General features: G+C 43.7%; 1 protein-coding gene across 2 annotated transcripts in view; it reads right to left on the bottom strand.

Moving 5' to 3' along the window:
- Positions 1 to 313: 313 nt before the first annotated feature.
- The window catches only part of PLCH1 (phospholipase C eta 1), a 248057-nt gene continuing 231742 nt past the window's right edge, over positions 314 to 16628 (bottom strand). The window contains exons 18-23 of one of the 2 annotated variants that reach the window (XM_029072286.2): positions 16259 to 16343; positions 12156 to 12302; positions 11952 to 12031; positions 7111 to 7170; positions 6299 to 6659; positions 314 to 3565 (exon numbers count right to left, since the gene is read on the bottom strand). In XM_029072286.2, the coding sequence (XP_028928119.1) occupies positions 1464 to 3565; positions 6299 to 6659; positions 7111 to 7170; positions 11952 to 12031; positions 12156 to 12302; positions 16259 to 16343 (2835 nt within the window). In that variant the 3' untranslated portion in view covers positions 314 to 1463. The remainder of the gene's footprint in view (positions 3566 to 6298; positions 6660 to 7110; positions 7171 to 11951; positions 12032 to 12155; positions 12303 to 16258; positions 16344 to 16628) is intronic. The other variant, XM_029072294.2, reaches the window with a different exon arrangement.

The following is a 16628-nucleotide window of genomic DNA, read 5'->3' on the forward strand; positions in this document are numbered from 1 at the left end:
ATACTGATTGATTGGTGTTTATGGCATATCAACAGATGAAAGACCCTGGGGTCATTTTTCTGCCCATTCTCTCTCAAATCTTTGGAAGAACAATACCTAGTCAAAGTGATTTCTTATTAGAGTAACCCAAAGTGGAAAATTCTACAAAAAATATTTTAAAACAATACTCTGAGCTCTAAATTGCCAATTGGGACCATTTTCAAGTCTCTGTGATGTTCATTACAAATGGACTGACCAAAAAAAAAATTATCCACCAAATGCCACTTATATAACAGTAATTGCATTTGCTTCAGCTTCAATAAATTCACTCAGATGCTCAAAAATCTCTTTTAATTATGCTTTTACCAATCCCATGAATAACATTAGTTGATGTTACAAAACTAAAGAGGAGGTAAATCTTTTACATAACACAGAAAATGTGATCACAGTGAAAGCAAAGCATTTTGGTCCTTAAAATATGGCTAACTTGGCTCCCTAGAAGGAAGAGGTTTCCAATCAATTTATTGGTCTTCAGCATCAGCATGAAAATACCATTTTTTTTCCCTTGGAATCATTTTGGAAGATTGTATTTTATCTTTCTTGAATCAAACCCTTTATTCATTCAAGCCATTCCTCACATTCCATGATGTAGTCAGGGAGTTACAAATTATCACATCATCTCGGCCACTGTGTTTCAGTTACATACAAAGCCAGTAGCAAAAATATGTAACAAAATGTATGTAAAACAAATATTTTCTCAATTTTATATACAGATTTTTTCTAGTTACCTTTCCTCCCTCGTCACCCCCAAATTACCATTTACTGGGAGAACTGGAAAATACACTGAGAAAATCAGGTCCCGGTCTCCGAGATCTTTCTTATCTTAATCTGAGTGGGGAGGTTAGGGGAGAAGGTACACACAAGTGTTCATCTGTTTGTCCCCTTTTAAGTTTCTGGAAGCTGAACTACAAATCAGTCATTCCCTCAAACATACAAAAAAGTATTTTCATCCTCCCAGGCAACAGGTGAAGACAGAGATGAAAACTTCCAAAATTATCCCCTTTTCAAACTCTCTCATGACACAACAATGTAGGATTAGGGTGGGGAATGGGGATAAGAGGAAAGATAATTTTTTTTTTGCAGTGTTTTGCACATGGGCACAAAAATGTCCAGGAGAGCTCTGCGGCTCAAATTCGCATGCATAACAAACCTAGGCTGCTGAGAGTCTTCACATCTACGGCATGCAAACTTTCCATGATTCATTCACTTCACAACACCCAACTAAAAATCACACATGAACTGGGGGGACCACGGGATCTATTTACATCTCCTCAACGGGAAACACGCATTCGATCAAGGGAAGACCAGGACGCAAGCTTTGAAATGGCATTTCTAAACAGTTTCAGAGGGGAGCACACTTCTCACTGAAAAGCTTGGATTCTGGGGAACAGCTTGTAAACATTGAAAGGGTAGCTCTGTACAGTTTACAGTCGCAAAAGAAAATAAATTTCTGGTTTATCCTCGCTGCTTGGCTCAGTCTGAAAAACGGAATGGTCTGTACAAATCTGGTCGAAACCACCATATCTCAGTGAATTGCAGGAGCCCTCCGGGATCCCACGGCCTTCGAGCACTCCACCTTTCAGGTTGTTTAGATAGCCCGCTATGTAGGAGCCAGTGGAGTGTCTATTCACGGCAGGAGGGGCAGCCGAGGGTTTGTTTCTAAGAACTACCCCTCCTACGTTGCTAGAGTGCCAGTTTTTTTGCTTGTTGGCTTCCTGCTTCTCCTTGGCCCGGCTGGCGATATTCCGCACTCTGCTCTGACTCCTGGATGACAGCTTTCTGACTAATGTCTTGGGACAGTCACTCTCCTCCTCCTTAGAACACAGACTTTGGCAGCTGTCTTCTTGGTCAAAGGACACCAGTCTTCTCAATTGCTCTGTCAGAGTGTCAGTGGATGGTGGTCTCTTAGCTTTCACGGCTACAATCCTCTTGTCTCTCATGCCGGCGGTGATGAAACTCCTACTAATGCACTGGTACTTGCTTTCAAAATTGCAAGAGATGTCCTCTGACGTCAGATCTCCAAGGCTTTTCGACTTGCATGGGCTCGGCTGCTTGAGTGCCGCAGAAGGAGGGTAAGGTGGTGAGATACTGGTTGAAAGAGAGGGCACGGCGTGAGCACTGGTCTTCAGGGGCATGCATGATGGGCCAGCCTTCCCACCTGAAGTCTGCAGGTAACCGTTATGCACAAAGCCTACACTTTGATAAGCCGGACAAGAAATACTGCGATTCTTTATGGCTCGAATGTTAGCAACTTCAAGGGCGCGAGTGGGAGGGGCATCGTGAGACGAGCCATTCTCCAAGTTTCTCTGATCGGAGGGGTCCAAAGGCCAGTTATGCCGCTTCAGTTTTAAAGGAGAGGCGAGCTCTCTCGCATCGTCTCTCCCATATCCGTAAGTTGTTATCAGGAGGTCTTCCGAATCCCCTTCGACTTCCATGAGACTGCTCTCTCCAGAATTAAGACCCAGGGGGTGATTCTCTGATGTCTTGTCGTCCAAAGTTGAGGGGCTGCAATTCTCGAAGGTTTTCCAAACTCTGACATGATTCACCTGGGGACTGAGGTGACAAAAGCGAGGAGTGCCAGAAGACTCTGACAGTCCGCTGCCACCTGTGTGTTTCAACTTGTTCTTGCAAGTGGGTTGGTCTGTCAGGTGGCACTTTGAGAGAAGGGTGGGCGCAGCTTCATGGACAATGGTGTATGTAGAATATTCTGTGGTCTCGGGGCTGGAAAAGACTGTGGTCTCGAGGGATGAGTGTCGCCAGGGGGCCACGGGTTTGCCATTAGGGAATGTATTCGCATGGGGCGTTTTGGGGCCCAGGCTAAGGAATGGAGCAAGTCCAGGCATCATGTTGAAGGTCTGACCGCCGCTACCCTGAGGACTTGAAACGACGGTGAGATCGGTCCGGTCGTCGGTGATGTCCATTTGGCCAATCAGTGCTGAGACTGAACTGCCCAGTTGGCTCTCATCTGTCAAAGTGATTTCATCAATCAGGCGAGAGATGTCGCTCTCCTGCATGACGGCAGTGGAGTGTAAGTCGCGTCCTTCGGAGCAGACCGCAGAGATATCTGACAGTGAAAAAGAGGTCACGAAACTCTCCTGAATTGCATCCCCCTCTCTACTTTTAATTTCCAGCTCACTCTGAGATAGGGAATTTCCTGAAATTGTTCTTTTGGTTTGGTTGGAAACAGCGGGACTCCTTTCCTTCTTGCTTTCTGCCCCATACACGGCTTTGAATAGTTCTTTCTCGGATCCTGTTCCGGAATGCTGCCTTGGAGAAATAGGTTGGCGGGGATGAAGGCGTTCCTGAGTCTTTGATGACAGTTTAGGTTGGGATCTTCTCCCTGAAAAGTCTCTTGTTGCTAGCGGATCTGACACTGTTTGCACCTCAGCACAGGAAACGACAGGGACCACTGTGCTGGGATCTTTGGGGAGAGGAGCGGAACGGTGGGGTGATCGTTTTTGATCAAGTCTGGCAAATGCTGGCTCTTTTTTATGTGTCCTTCCATTTCTTGCACCATCCCTATGTTCTGACAAATTGAAACAGAGAACACTTTGAGTTACATATGCCATTATGGGTAGCACTTGAGTACAAACATTTTTTTTTCACCTCTGGACAGACAAATGGAAAATGTAAAATCAGCTACAACTGTGGAAGGATTTAATCATGGGATTGTGCAGGTTTAATACAAATTATCTGTGTGATATGAATAAATGGGAAAATATAGTTATAGGCACTTCATTGAAGTTCTCCTTTTGATGTCTATTACATCAGTGTATGATGTAATATTTGCTGTAAACAATGCCAATGAGGTACCGTACTTTGTACATTCAAAATTACCTTCAGTTGTTTCCTAGTCAGATTTGAACTATAAAGAAGCATGGTAATAAAAACAGAACAAAACAGCTCTGTTAAACAAAACACCATAACATCCATAAACAAGATCCTCGATTATAACACAAATTACACACAACTTTGGTCTAAAAACATTTTTTTTAACCAAATGGTAAATAACATAACAAGGACAAAGATTTGCAGGCTATGGGGAACACTCAGCTAAACTAGAACCCAACAGGCAGTTTTGACACTGTACCCTGTATAGAGAAGCAGCATGGCCTAGTGGAAAGAGCACGGTGGTAGGAGTCAGAGGACCTGGGTTCTAATCCCAGCTCCACTACATTCTTGCTGTGTGACCTTAGGCAAGTCACTGAACAATTCTCTGCCTCAGTTACCTCATCAGAAAAATGGGAATTCAACACCTGTAGTCTCTTCTGCTTAGACTGTGAGCCCCCTGAGTGATCTATCTTGTATCTAACCCAGCACTTAGTACAATGCTTGGTATGTAGTAAGCAATTAAATGCCACAATTGTTATTATTATCATTATTGTGATAAAACTTCAGCCTCTAAGTTCTATATCAAAAACAGTCTTTTTTTTTTCCTTTTGCTGCCTGCCAACATTTAAAACCTTCCTCTTTCCATAAATGAACAATAAAGTCAGGCAGAGGACAGGAAAAAAAGGTCTCTCCAGGATCTCATTACCATCATCATAGCAAATATTTGAAAACTATTTTAAATGCTTTAATGCTTAAAGAATCATGGTAAAAGGATTAGGGATCTTTCCTACAGAGGGGAAATTTTGTTTAGCATAAAACACCATGGCAAATTTTAGTGTGTTGGTAATATCCATATATATTCACATATCACACGGTAGAAGCACAAAGTGGATGGATTTCCTAAGTGTTTCCTTATAGGAAATTGCAGGAATCAAGTCGTTTCCAGGACTGTGATTCACATAGGCGACCATCTGCCCTCCGTCATCTGCCTGGAGGTCTGGAGAGGAACAGATGCATTTGGAGTTCATCCACCTCTCCAATTCTGAGTGATCACGCCACGGATATGGAGTGGTGAAAACTTTATTTCAGTAGAGTTTTCTGCTTCAGATAGGTGTCATACCTAAACCTAAGTGGGCCAAATCTTTTTTTATGGCATTTATTAAGCACTTGCTACATGTCACGCACTGTACTAAGTGCTGGGGTAGATACAAGTTTATCAGGTTGGACACAGTCCCTGTCCCACACAGGGCGCACATTCTTAATCCCCATTTTACATATAAATTAACTGAGGCACAGAGAAGTTAAATGACTTGCCCAAGGTCACTCAGCAGACAAGTGAAACCGTGTGGTCTAATGGATAGAGCACAGGCCCAGGAGTCAGAAGTACCTGGGTTCTAGTCCCGGCTCCTCCATTTGTCTGCTGTGTGACCTTGTTCAAGTCACTAACTTCCTTGTGCCTCAGTTTTCTTGTCTTTAAAATGGGGACTAAGTCTGTGAGCTCCATGTGGGACATGGGCAGTTTCCCATCTAACTCCTTGAATCTACCCTAATGCTTAGAACAGAGTCAGGTACATAGCAAGTGCTTAACAAATACCATTAAAAAAAAGTGACAGTCTGAATTAGAAAATCATTTAAACTCTCTGTACCTCAGTCTCCTCATCTGTAAAGCTGGGGGAAAAAATACCAGCTCTCCCTCCCTCTTAGGTTGTGAGCACCATGAGGGACTGGGACCGAGTCCAGTCTGATTAGCTTGCATTTACACCCATGCGTATAACACAGTGCTTGGAATGTAGTAAGTGCTTAATACCATAATGCTTTTCATCCCAGGAGTCTACATGATGGGCAGTTGTTTCCTGGGGCCAGGATCCTGCCCTTCTCTCTTCGCCCTACTGCCCAGACTCATGGACCGACACCTGACTCTGGGCAAATAAAATCAGAGTTCAACAATTTTCCTTAGGCCACTACATCCAGGTAAGGACCAGATTTATATCTATTCATTGCCTTTGTGCTCCGAAAACAGACTTTAAAAATCAAGTCATTTGGAAGAACTGAGATACTCATTTTCCTTCAATAACTGTGGACAAAGACCCTACCTATATCCTTCAACCACCTTTCTTCTCTTTAAGTTTCTCCCCAGAAAAATCCATTGCCCACTGCCCCATCCCGATGAAAATGTTCACAATGGAAACTGGATTGGGCGTTGACCGGAACTATAATAATTTTGTCAATGGGGCCGATTCCAGATCCGCTCTCCTCGGGCTTCATTACAAAAGGACTTGTTGAAATCCCTCTCAGTCATTCTGGTTCTCCTGGTGGGTCTGTTTGGGATTTTAGTCGAGCACCAAACCGCAAACATCAATTCACCTTTTTTCACCCCTGCCGTTTTCACCTCAGAATCAAAGCTGAAGAAACTTTGGAAGCAACTCACCAAATGTGTTTTCTTTTCCTTTTGATTCTTTCACGATTTCCCCCAGGGGTGGTGACAATCCCCCAAGGAGACATTTATCCACAGGCATAGATACCGGACGCGCCTGAAGGCTCCTTGTGGTTCTCCGAAGCACGCCATCTTTCTCTCTGGCACCGGTGGCCTCAATCGTATTATCTTTTCCTTCCATCATTTCTTGGAAGCCTATTTTGCTCTTCTTTCGGCCTTTAGCTGGAGCACTGGCGGTGCGTCGCAGAATTCGGTCGCCGATGGAACGCTTCCGGACGTAATGGGAATTGCTTTCAGAAGAACTGTGCTTGGGATTCTTATTGAATAGCCCTCTGAGACCTATCAGTTGTCTGTTCTGTAGGTACAAATGAAACCAGAGCTTTCAGACAAAAGGCCCAGAGTCTGCGATAGGCCTGTTCAATGGCAGGGCTAGGGAGATCACCATGAAAAATGAATGCAAAGGGACACTTCACAACCACTGAAGTGTGTGGACAAGAATCAGCTTACAGCATCTTTGCACACATTCATGCAAGAATACATTTCTACTCATTAGGAAGGCAGCCTGGCATAACCACAGTAAAGTTTTATTAGCGTTCTCTTAATCAAAATTGACAACGTGGTAAGAAAAAAGCCACAACAGCAGACCACTTATTGACAGACTTTCATGAACTGGCCCACTTTATAGCAACATCAAAATGCTTCAAACTCTGATGTGGAAAAATGAAGTGATATGGTAGATCATGCGGCCAGGAACCATGAAAAAACTATGTCCAGCAAGGGCAAAACATGATGCTAATGAAGTCTACCTTTGTGGCGCCTAGTAAGTGCAATATAGTGTAACTGGGGTTGAGTATTAAAGGACTCCACTGAAAAGGAAAGAAAGGCAAAATGTATTTGGCTGATGTGTTGCTCTGTGTATCATGAGAAAATATCACAAAACCCGTCCATTACAAACTCTTTCTCCAAGTGCCTATTTTAATGCTTACACTTGGATTTCACTCATTCATTCATTCATTCATTCAACAGTATTTATTGAGCGCTTACTATGTGCAGAGCACTGTACTAAGTGCTTGGAATGTACAAATCAGTAACAGATAGAGACAGTCTCTGCCCTCTGACGGGCTTACAGTCTAATCGAGGGAGACAGACAGACAAGAACAATGGCAATAAATAGAATCAAGGGGAAGAACATCTCATTAAAGCAATAGCAAATAAATAGAATCAGGGTGATGTACATCTCATTAACAAAATAAATAGGGTAATGAAGATAAATCAGTTGAGCGGACGAATACAGTGCTGAGGGGATGGGACGGAAGAGGGGGAGGAGCAGAGGGAAAGGGGGGAGAAGAGGGTTAAGCTGCGGAGAGGTGAAGGGGGCGTAGAGGGAGCAGAGGGAAAAGGGGAGCTCAGTCTGGGAAGGCCTCTTGGAGGAGGTGAGCTTTAAGTAGGGTTTTGAAGAGGGGAAGAGAATTAGTTTGGTGGAGGTGAGGAGGGAGAGCATTCCAGGACCGCGGGAGGACGTGGCTCAGGGGTCGACGGCGGGATAGGCGAGAACGGGGGATGGTGAGGAGGTGGAAGGCAGAGGAGCGGAGTGTGTGGGGTGGGCAGTAGGAAGAGAGAAGGGAGGAGAGGTAGGAGGGGGCAAGGTGATGGAGAGCCTTGAAGCCTAGAGTGAGAAGTTTTTGTTTTGTGCAGAGGTTGATAGGCAACCACTGGAGGTTTTTAAGAAGGGGAGTGACATGCCCAGATCGTTTCTGCAGGAAGATGAGCCAGGCAGCGGACTGAAGAATAAACTGGAGCAGGGAGAGACAGGAGGAAGGGAGATCAGAGAGAAGGCTGAGACAGTAATCTAGCCGGGATATTACGAGAGCCTGTAGCAATAAGGTAGCCATTTGGGTGGAGAGGAAAGGGCGGATCTTGGCGATCTTATAAAGGTGAGACCAGCAGGTTTTGGTAACGGATTGGATGTATGGGATGAACGAGAGAGATGAGTCAAAGATGACACTGAGAAAACTTAATACTACATCCACAGGGCAACATATTCCCAAACCCAAATATACCCTAAAAGTCAAAATATAGTTCGGCCTAACACATTCACCCAGTGGAAGGAGAAAAGGGCAACCAAGGACATATGATTTGCGGGTCACTGCTTTATTATGATCATCAATCAATCAGTCAATGGTATTATTGAGGGTTTACTGTGTGCACAGTACTGTATACGAGTTTGGGAAAGTACAGTTCAAAAGAGTTAGTATACATGATCCCTGTCCATGAGGAGCTCAAAGTCTACAGGGGGAGAGAGACATTAAATAGAATAGTGGGAGGGAAAATAGTACGCTCTTCTCTGTGGCTTAGAGAGACTGCTCTCTCTAAGGTCACCGATGACCTCCTTCTTGTCAAATCCAATGGCTCCTACTCCATTCTAATTCTCCTTGACCTCTCTACTGCCTTTGACACTGTCGACCATCCCCTCCTCCTCCATACCTTATCTCACCTTGGCTTCACGGACTCCGTCCTCTGCCGGTTCTCCTCTTATCTCTCTGGCCGGTCATTCTCGGTCTCCTTCGCAGGCGCCTCCTCCCCCTCCCATCCTTTAACTGTTGGAGTTCCTCAAGGGTCAGTTCTTGGCCCTCTTCTGTTCTCCATTTACACTCACTCCCTTGGTGAACTCATTCGGTCTCACTCATTCGGTCTCACGGCTTTGACTACTATCTCTACGCAGATGACACGCAGATCTACATCTCTGCCCCGTCCTCTCCCCCTCCCTTCAGGCTCGCATCTCCTTCTGCCTCCAGGATGTCTCCACTTGGATGTCAGCCTGCCACCTAAAACTCAACATGAGCAAGACTGAGCTCCTCATCTTCCCTCCCAAGCCCGGTCCTCTACCAGACTTCCCTATCACCGTGGATGGCACGACCATCCTTCCCGTCTCTCGGGACCGCAATCTTGGTGTCATCCTTGACTCGTCTCTCTCGTTCACCCCACACATCCTATCCGTTACCGAGACCTGCCGGTTTCACCTTTACAATATCGCCAAGATCCGCCCTTTCCTCTCCACCCAAACGGCTACCTTACTGCTACGGGCTCTTGTTATATGCCGGCTAGACTACTGTGTCAGCCTTCTCTCTGATCTCCCTTCCTCCTCTCTCGCCCCACTCCAGTCTATTCTTCACTCTGCTGCCCGGCTCATCTTCCTGCAGAAACGATCTGGGCATGTCACTCCCCTTCTTAAACACCTCCAGTGGTTGCCTATCAACCTCCGCTCCAAACAAAAACTCCTCACTCTAGGCTTCAAGGCTCTACGTCACCTTGCCCCTTCCTACCTCTCCTCCCTTCTCTCTTTCTACCGCCCACCCCGCACGCTCCGCTCCTCTGCTGCCCACCTCCTTACCGTCCCCCGTTCTCGCCTATCTCGCCGTCTACCCCTGGGCCACGTCCTCCCGCGGTCCTGGAATGCCCTCCCTCCTCACCTCCGCCAAACTAATTCTCTTCCCCTCTTCAAAACCCTACTTAAAACTCACCTCCTCCAAGAGGCCTTCCCAGACTGAGCTCCTCTTCTCCCTCTACTCCCTCTACCGCCTCCCCTTCACCTCTCCGCAGCTTAACCCTCTTCTCCCCCCATTTCCCTCTGCTCCTCCCCCTCTACCTTCCCATCACCTCAGCACTGTACTCGTCTGCTCAACTGTATATATTTTCATCACCCTATTTATTTTGTTAATGAAATGTACATCGCCTTGATTCTATTTAGTTGCCATTGTTTTTACGAGATGTTCTTCCCCTTGACTCTATTTATTGCCATTGTTCTTGTCTGCCTGTCTCCCCCGATTAGACTGTAAGCCCATCAAACAGCAGGGACTGTCTCTATCTGTTGCCGACTTGTTCATTCCAAGTGCTTAGTACAGTGCTCTGCACATAGTAAGTGCTCAATAAATACTATTGAATGAATGAATGAATGGCTTTATCTCTGGAACATCTGGAATTCCTAAGGGCTCTGGGTATTACTGTAGGCTAAGCGAGGCATTTTTTATTCAATCCTATTTACTGAGTGCTTACTGTGTGCAGAGCACTGTATTAAGTGCTTATAATAATGACGATGAGCTTACTATGTACCAAGCACTGTACTAAGCACTGGGGTAGATACAACAAGAATAATAATAATAATGACGGTATTCGTTAAGCACTTACTATGTTCCAAGCATTGTTCTAAGCGCTGGAGTGGATACAAAGTAATGAGGTTGTCCCACGTGGGACTCACAGTCTTAATCCCCATTTTACTGATGAGGTAAGTGAGGCACAGAGAATTGAAGTGACTTGCCCAAAGTCACACAGCTGATAAGGGGAGGAGCCGGAATTAGAACCCCTGACCTCTGACTCCCAAGCCCACGCTCTTTCCTCTAAGTCATGCACTTTTTCCATCAGTATGACATGAAATGTGCTAGGTTGATGGCCCAGAGGCTAAAAAGTAGCCTAACCACAGGCTTGGGACAACAGGAAATCATGCCTTTGGGCTGCAGATATCCCTCTCTGACTGTCATTCAAGATATGATCTGGAGGAACTGACTCCTGATTTAGAACACTCTTCATTCTCTCATTCAACAGTACTGAGTAACTTCTGTGCAAAGAACACTAAGATAAGCACATCAGTCCTCTCAGGACTGGTGATATGAAGAATTGCATTCACTTGCTCCTTCTGCCTGAGGTCATTCTTTACCAAGAGGTTTATTAGGTCACAAAAAAAACTTTTATTCCTTCTTGGTCAGGAAGTTTAATGTGCTAGAGGTGAAAGGCTCCAGGATTTATTACAAGTACAATCAAGTTTAACTGATCTATGATTTTATAGATATAAAAAAAAATGATGATAGAACCATTCTGGAAATAAACTGCATTTGTAATAAACATCCAGTGTGTCTTAATAATATTTTATTTGGCCCTTCTTCTCATTTCCTAGGGAGGTGGGCGGAGGTGTCAAGACTAAATTCCATTTTATAAGCATTCCTTGTCTGGCAGTAAATTAGTTTTTAGAAACATACCATTTAGGGAGTTGCCTCAGTGTAAGGAGAGAACAGTGGAGAAAGGTCATTTAGCTAACAGGAATAATTAAATCATGGTTGTGCATGGCACTTTTATTTCCAAGGGATTGTCCTCTAGACCACAAGCTCATTGGGGGAAGGGAATATGTCTGCTATACTGCTGTGTTGTACTCATCCAAGTGCTTAGTACAGTTCTCTGAGCACAGTAAGCTTTTAATGAATATGATTGTCATATTCCTTATCTCATTTTACTTTCACAATAACCCTGGAAGGAATGTGGGAAAGGAAATATTATTAACCTCATTTGGCAGCTGAGGCAACTGAGGTAAAGAGATGTTTAGTAATTTGCCCTCAGTTATGCAGGAGGCCAGCAGATCACCAAATCTGAGAGGATGTGTATAGGGTGAGTTTAACATGGATTTTCTTATATTTATTATTTATTATATATTTATTGTTTTTATTATATATTTATTATCATTATTTCCTTAAATTAGAAGATTCCCAACAAAATCGACCCTGCTCCTGAGGCACCATATCTTATTATTACTCTCTCTCTCTCTCACGCACACACCCTCCCCCTCAAATAGCCATAATTTGGTTCTCACATTGCTACCTACCTTTCCATAAATTTCATTGATCGTTATATGAACAAATATGGACGCTTCTGTTAGTCCTTCCAAGTACACATGTCGATAGCCTGAGCAAGAGCAGAAAAAAAACTTAGCTGCAACCATGGTTTTTCTATTTGTTCACAGTTCCTGTTTCACATAAGAACATTTCACTTTCTTTTGTTTAAAATGAAAGTCATAAGATTTACTGACCAGGCACAAGGCTGCTGAAGGTGACAGTTCTTTGCCCAACAAAGTCTCTTCCAATCGGATCGTGGTCCCAAACAAGAAACCGAACCAAGGCTATGTCAGGCATGTGAATGGTAAATGTCAAAGTTTCTTCCCAGACAGGGTTGAAGCCTAGGGTTAAAGTATATGAGGAAAATGTCTAATAATAGAAAAGGTTCAGTAAATATATACTGACAAACACACTATGAAGTTTCTTATTAACCAAAGAAACAGGTGGCCTATTCCATTATGAAATATCTATGCTCCATCCCAACAACTGTGACGTTATCAAGGCAGTAACCTCTAACCAAATCCTGAAAATTCCAAACACTGATAGCTTCCTTTTTAAATGATATTTGATTAGTGCTTACTATGTGCCAGGCACTGTACTAAGTGCTGGGGCAGATACAAGATAATCAGGTTGGACAAAGTCACTGTCCCATATGGGACTCAGTCTTAATCCCCATTTAACAGATAAGGTAACTGAGGCACAGAGAAGTGAAGTGACTTGCCCAAAGTCACACAGCAGACAAGTGGCAAAGGTGGGATTTTTTTAATGGCATTTGTTAAGGGCTTAGTATGTACCAGGCTCTGTACTAAGCACTGGGATAGATACAAGTTTATCAGGTTGGACACGATTCATGTCCCACATTGGGCTCGCAGTCTTAATCCCCATTTTACGAATGAGGTAACTGAGGCACAGAGAAGTCAAGTGACTTGTCCAAGGTCACCCAACAGACAAGTGGCAGAGTGGGAACTAGAACCTAGGTCCTTCTGACTCCCCTGCCCACTAGACTGTGCTGCTTCTCTAACAGCATTGATTTTTTTTTGAATAGATAGCCCTTTCAGAATATCAAGCTCTTATTCGTCAGTCCATCATGGAAGGGCATAAAGACATATCTTAGAGAAAAGGATATGATATCCCTGAAATCCAACCCTTTCCATTACCCATGCTAACCATCTTCCTCCAAATCGCCTAATATTATAGGAAAGTGAATACTTGCGATACTTGAAGGAACATTATTTGAGTTCTTCACCTCACAAATGGAAGCTATATCTAATTAGAAATGAAGACTATGAGTGAAAATGAGGGCCATTTGGATCACTTTCATTCAGGCCAAACTGTACTTGAGAAAATAATTACTAAATTCCTTTTGGAAAGTAAGTGCTCTAAACTCATTCAAAATTATTCTTTTCCTCAAGTAGAGTTCCTCTTTGCACATTTGAGCTTTATCATGCAATCCCAATAATTAATAAATGCCTCCTGATTCAGTCTCTGAAGAGATTATTTAAGCATTAATATTCATTAGGGAATATGATTTTTGTGTGTTCATGTGAATTTAAGGCAAAACTGACCAAAAGACCTTGCTTCTGCAAAAGTTAGCAATGTTATGTTTAGTGTCCTCACCTACTTAAAAATTAGACATTTACACATTCCTTCGGAATACCCCTTAGGCTCACAACAACTTGAGCATCAACTCTCACTGATCATTAACTTAGTGTGTTGGGTTCCTGCCCAAGGCACAAAGACCCAGTGAAAGTACACAGAGGCACCAACCCTGGGGTGAGAAGGGAAATATACTGAAGTGGCTCTCAGTGATTTTGTTGATAGGATGAAAGTCTCTCAGGCACCAAGACCCTTTGGGAACGAAAAGCTCTGAAGCGGCAAATGATGAACCAAAGGGTCTGGAATGATCAGGATGAACCAAAAGGGTTTGTTTCCAAAGGGCTGGGAATCTGAGGATTCCTTAGTACACTTTTGCTCTCACCTCCAAAAGGTCAGGAGCACTTACTTCCCCTCAAGAGCATCAGTGACATGCCTTCTTTGGTCTCTGGGCTGCCACACGACCTCATGAGTGTTTGGGGAATGGTGATGAGAACCACTGATCGTGGCTTGAGGGAAAATGTGTGGGAGGCTTTGGAGCTTGGAAAGCAGAAATTCGGATTTTACTGGGTGGTTTTAGGCACACGTGCTTAGTACAGTGCTCTGTGCACAGTATGCACTCAAATATGAATAGTGATGTCTAGCAACAAGAGCATAGGCTTAAGAGTCAGAGGGCTTGTGTTCGAATTTTAGCTCTGTCACGTTCCTGCTGTGTGACCTTAGGCAAATCACTTAACTTCTCGGTGTCTCAATTCCCTCATCTGCAAATTGGGGATTCAATACCTGTTCTTCCTCCTGCTTAGACTACAAGCTCTATGTGGGATCTCATGATCTTGTTTCTGTCCCATTTCTTAGTTCAGTGCTTGGCACATTGTAAGCGCTTAATGAAAGCAATTACCATTAAAAATACCATTAATAACTGCAGATTGTAGGGATGGAGATGAGTTTCTCTTTTTTCCCCACACTGCAGTTATAGAGAAACATGGAAAGTGCAAATGGGGATTGGCGAGTTGATTACTTAACAAGTAAGGTAAGTGGGGTAACTCGTTGGTATAGGAAGCAGAGTGGACTAGTGGAAAGAGCAAAGGCCTGGGAGTCAGAGGACCTGGGTTCTAATCTCTACTCTGCCACTTGTCTACTTTGTGACCTTGTGCAAGCCTATATTCTCTGTGCCTCTGTTTCCTTATCTGTAAATTGAAGATTAAATTCTACTCCTTTCTACCAAGACTGTGAGCCCCATGTCGGACAGGGACTGTATTCAACTGGCACTTAGTATAGTGCTTCATCCCCATTTTACAGATGAGGGAACTGAGGCACAGAGAAGTGAAAGAGAGTGTTCAAGCAGCGTGGCGCAGTGGAAAGAGCACGGGCTTTGGAGTCAGGGCTCATGAGTTCGAATCCCAGCTCTGCCACTTGTCAGCTGTGTGACTGTGGGCAAGTCACTTAACTTCTCTGTGACTCAGTTCCCTCATCTGTAAAATGGGGATTAAGCCTGTGAGCCCCACGAGGGACAACCTGATTCCCCTGTGTCTACCCCAGCACTTAGAACAGTGCTCTGCACATAGTAAGCGCTTAACAAATACCAACATTATTATTAAGTGACTTGCCTAAAGTCACACCACAGGTAAGTGGTGGAGTTGGGATTAGAACCCAGGTCCTCTGACTCCCAGGTGGAAACTCTTTCCACTAGGCCATGGTGCCTCTCGTTTTTCAATTTATATCAATTTACATAATCAAAAGTCATATTTATTGAATACTATGTGCAGAGCACTGAACTAAGCACTTGGGAGAGTACAATACAATTAGCAGTCACGTTCCCCGCCTATAACGAACGAGCTTACAGTCTAGTGTATTCTCTACCACTCCCTCCAATTTTTAAATTGTATGTTTGTTTTCCTCATTTATATGTCATCTCTCTGGGGTAGAGATCATTTCTGTTACATCAATTGTATTCTCCCAACCACTTTTAGTACAGTGCTCTGCTTAGAGAAGGTGCTTAATACATCCTATTCATTGATAGATTGCTCTCTCTCTAGTGTTCCTGTCATGACTCAAGGTGAACGAATTTGACTGTCGAAGACTCCTTATTGCATTCATAGAACAGATGAAAAAAACAGTTTCATGGGAAAACCTTTTTCTGTTATTCTCTCCCATCTTTTCTGGTAGTCCTCACTGAAACTGGAAGAATTTGTGCTTGAAAAGTAAAACCCTCAAGACCCAAGATCCCATCATTTGTCAATCTAAAGCCATGTCTACTGATGTGCTTGCAAATGGTAATGCAGATATTCTCACAGTGAGACTTAATTTTGTCGTACTGGTTAAACACTTAGTATCTGCTAAGTACTGTACTAAGTGCTGCATTAGATGCAAGATAATTAGGGCCCATATGGAACTCACAATCTAAGCTGGGGGGGAGAACGTATATCAAACCCCCACTGTGCAGATGAGGGAACTGAGACATGGAGAAGTCAAATGACTTGCCCAGGGTCACATAGTAGACATGTGCAGAGCTGGGATTAGAAGCCAGATCCTCTAACTCCTAGGTCCACGTTCTTTCCACTAGATCATGCTTCTCTTTGAGACGTCAAAGATTTTTGTTTGTTGTTGTTTTTCCCCTGACCGAGCCCTGCTTCCTCTCTTTTTAATCAAATCCACTTTTCCGAACTTTGAGAACATTTTATTTTGAAGTAACTGGCCACCTTACCATTGTCATCCACCACTCGGGTCTGGTCTTTGCAGCAATCCACAGGCAACCCAATGATTTCCACCTCAACAAATGGATCGATGATCTATGTAGAGAACCAAGAAATGCCATTTTAGAAAACAAAAAATATTTATTTTTCAGTGACTGCTTACTGACTTTGTAAAAGGTGCAAAACTAATTTACCTCACCTGAAAGTAGATCAGGTGGCATAGCAAAGACTACAGTGACTTGACTCAAGCATCAACTCAGACCCAGAGTTACAGTGACAGTTTTGTTTCAAGACTGAAGGTGGGTTCTAAGAAATCACTGCTAATATGATTAAGATTATACTCAGTCACTAGCATATCACCCTTCTTTTGGGTCCCTATGA

Source organism: Ornithorhynchus anatinus, chromosome 1 (assembly GCF_004115215.2).
Source record: "Ornithorhynchus anatinus isolate Pmale09 chromosome 1, mOrnAna1.pri.v4, whole genome shotgun sequence".
NCBI lineage: Eukaryota > Metazoa > Chordata > Mammalia > Monotremata > Ornithorhynchidae > Ornithorhynchus > Ornithorhynchus anatinus.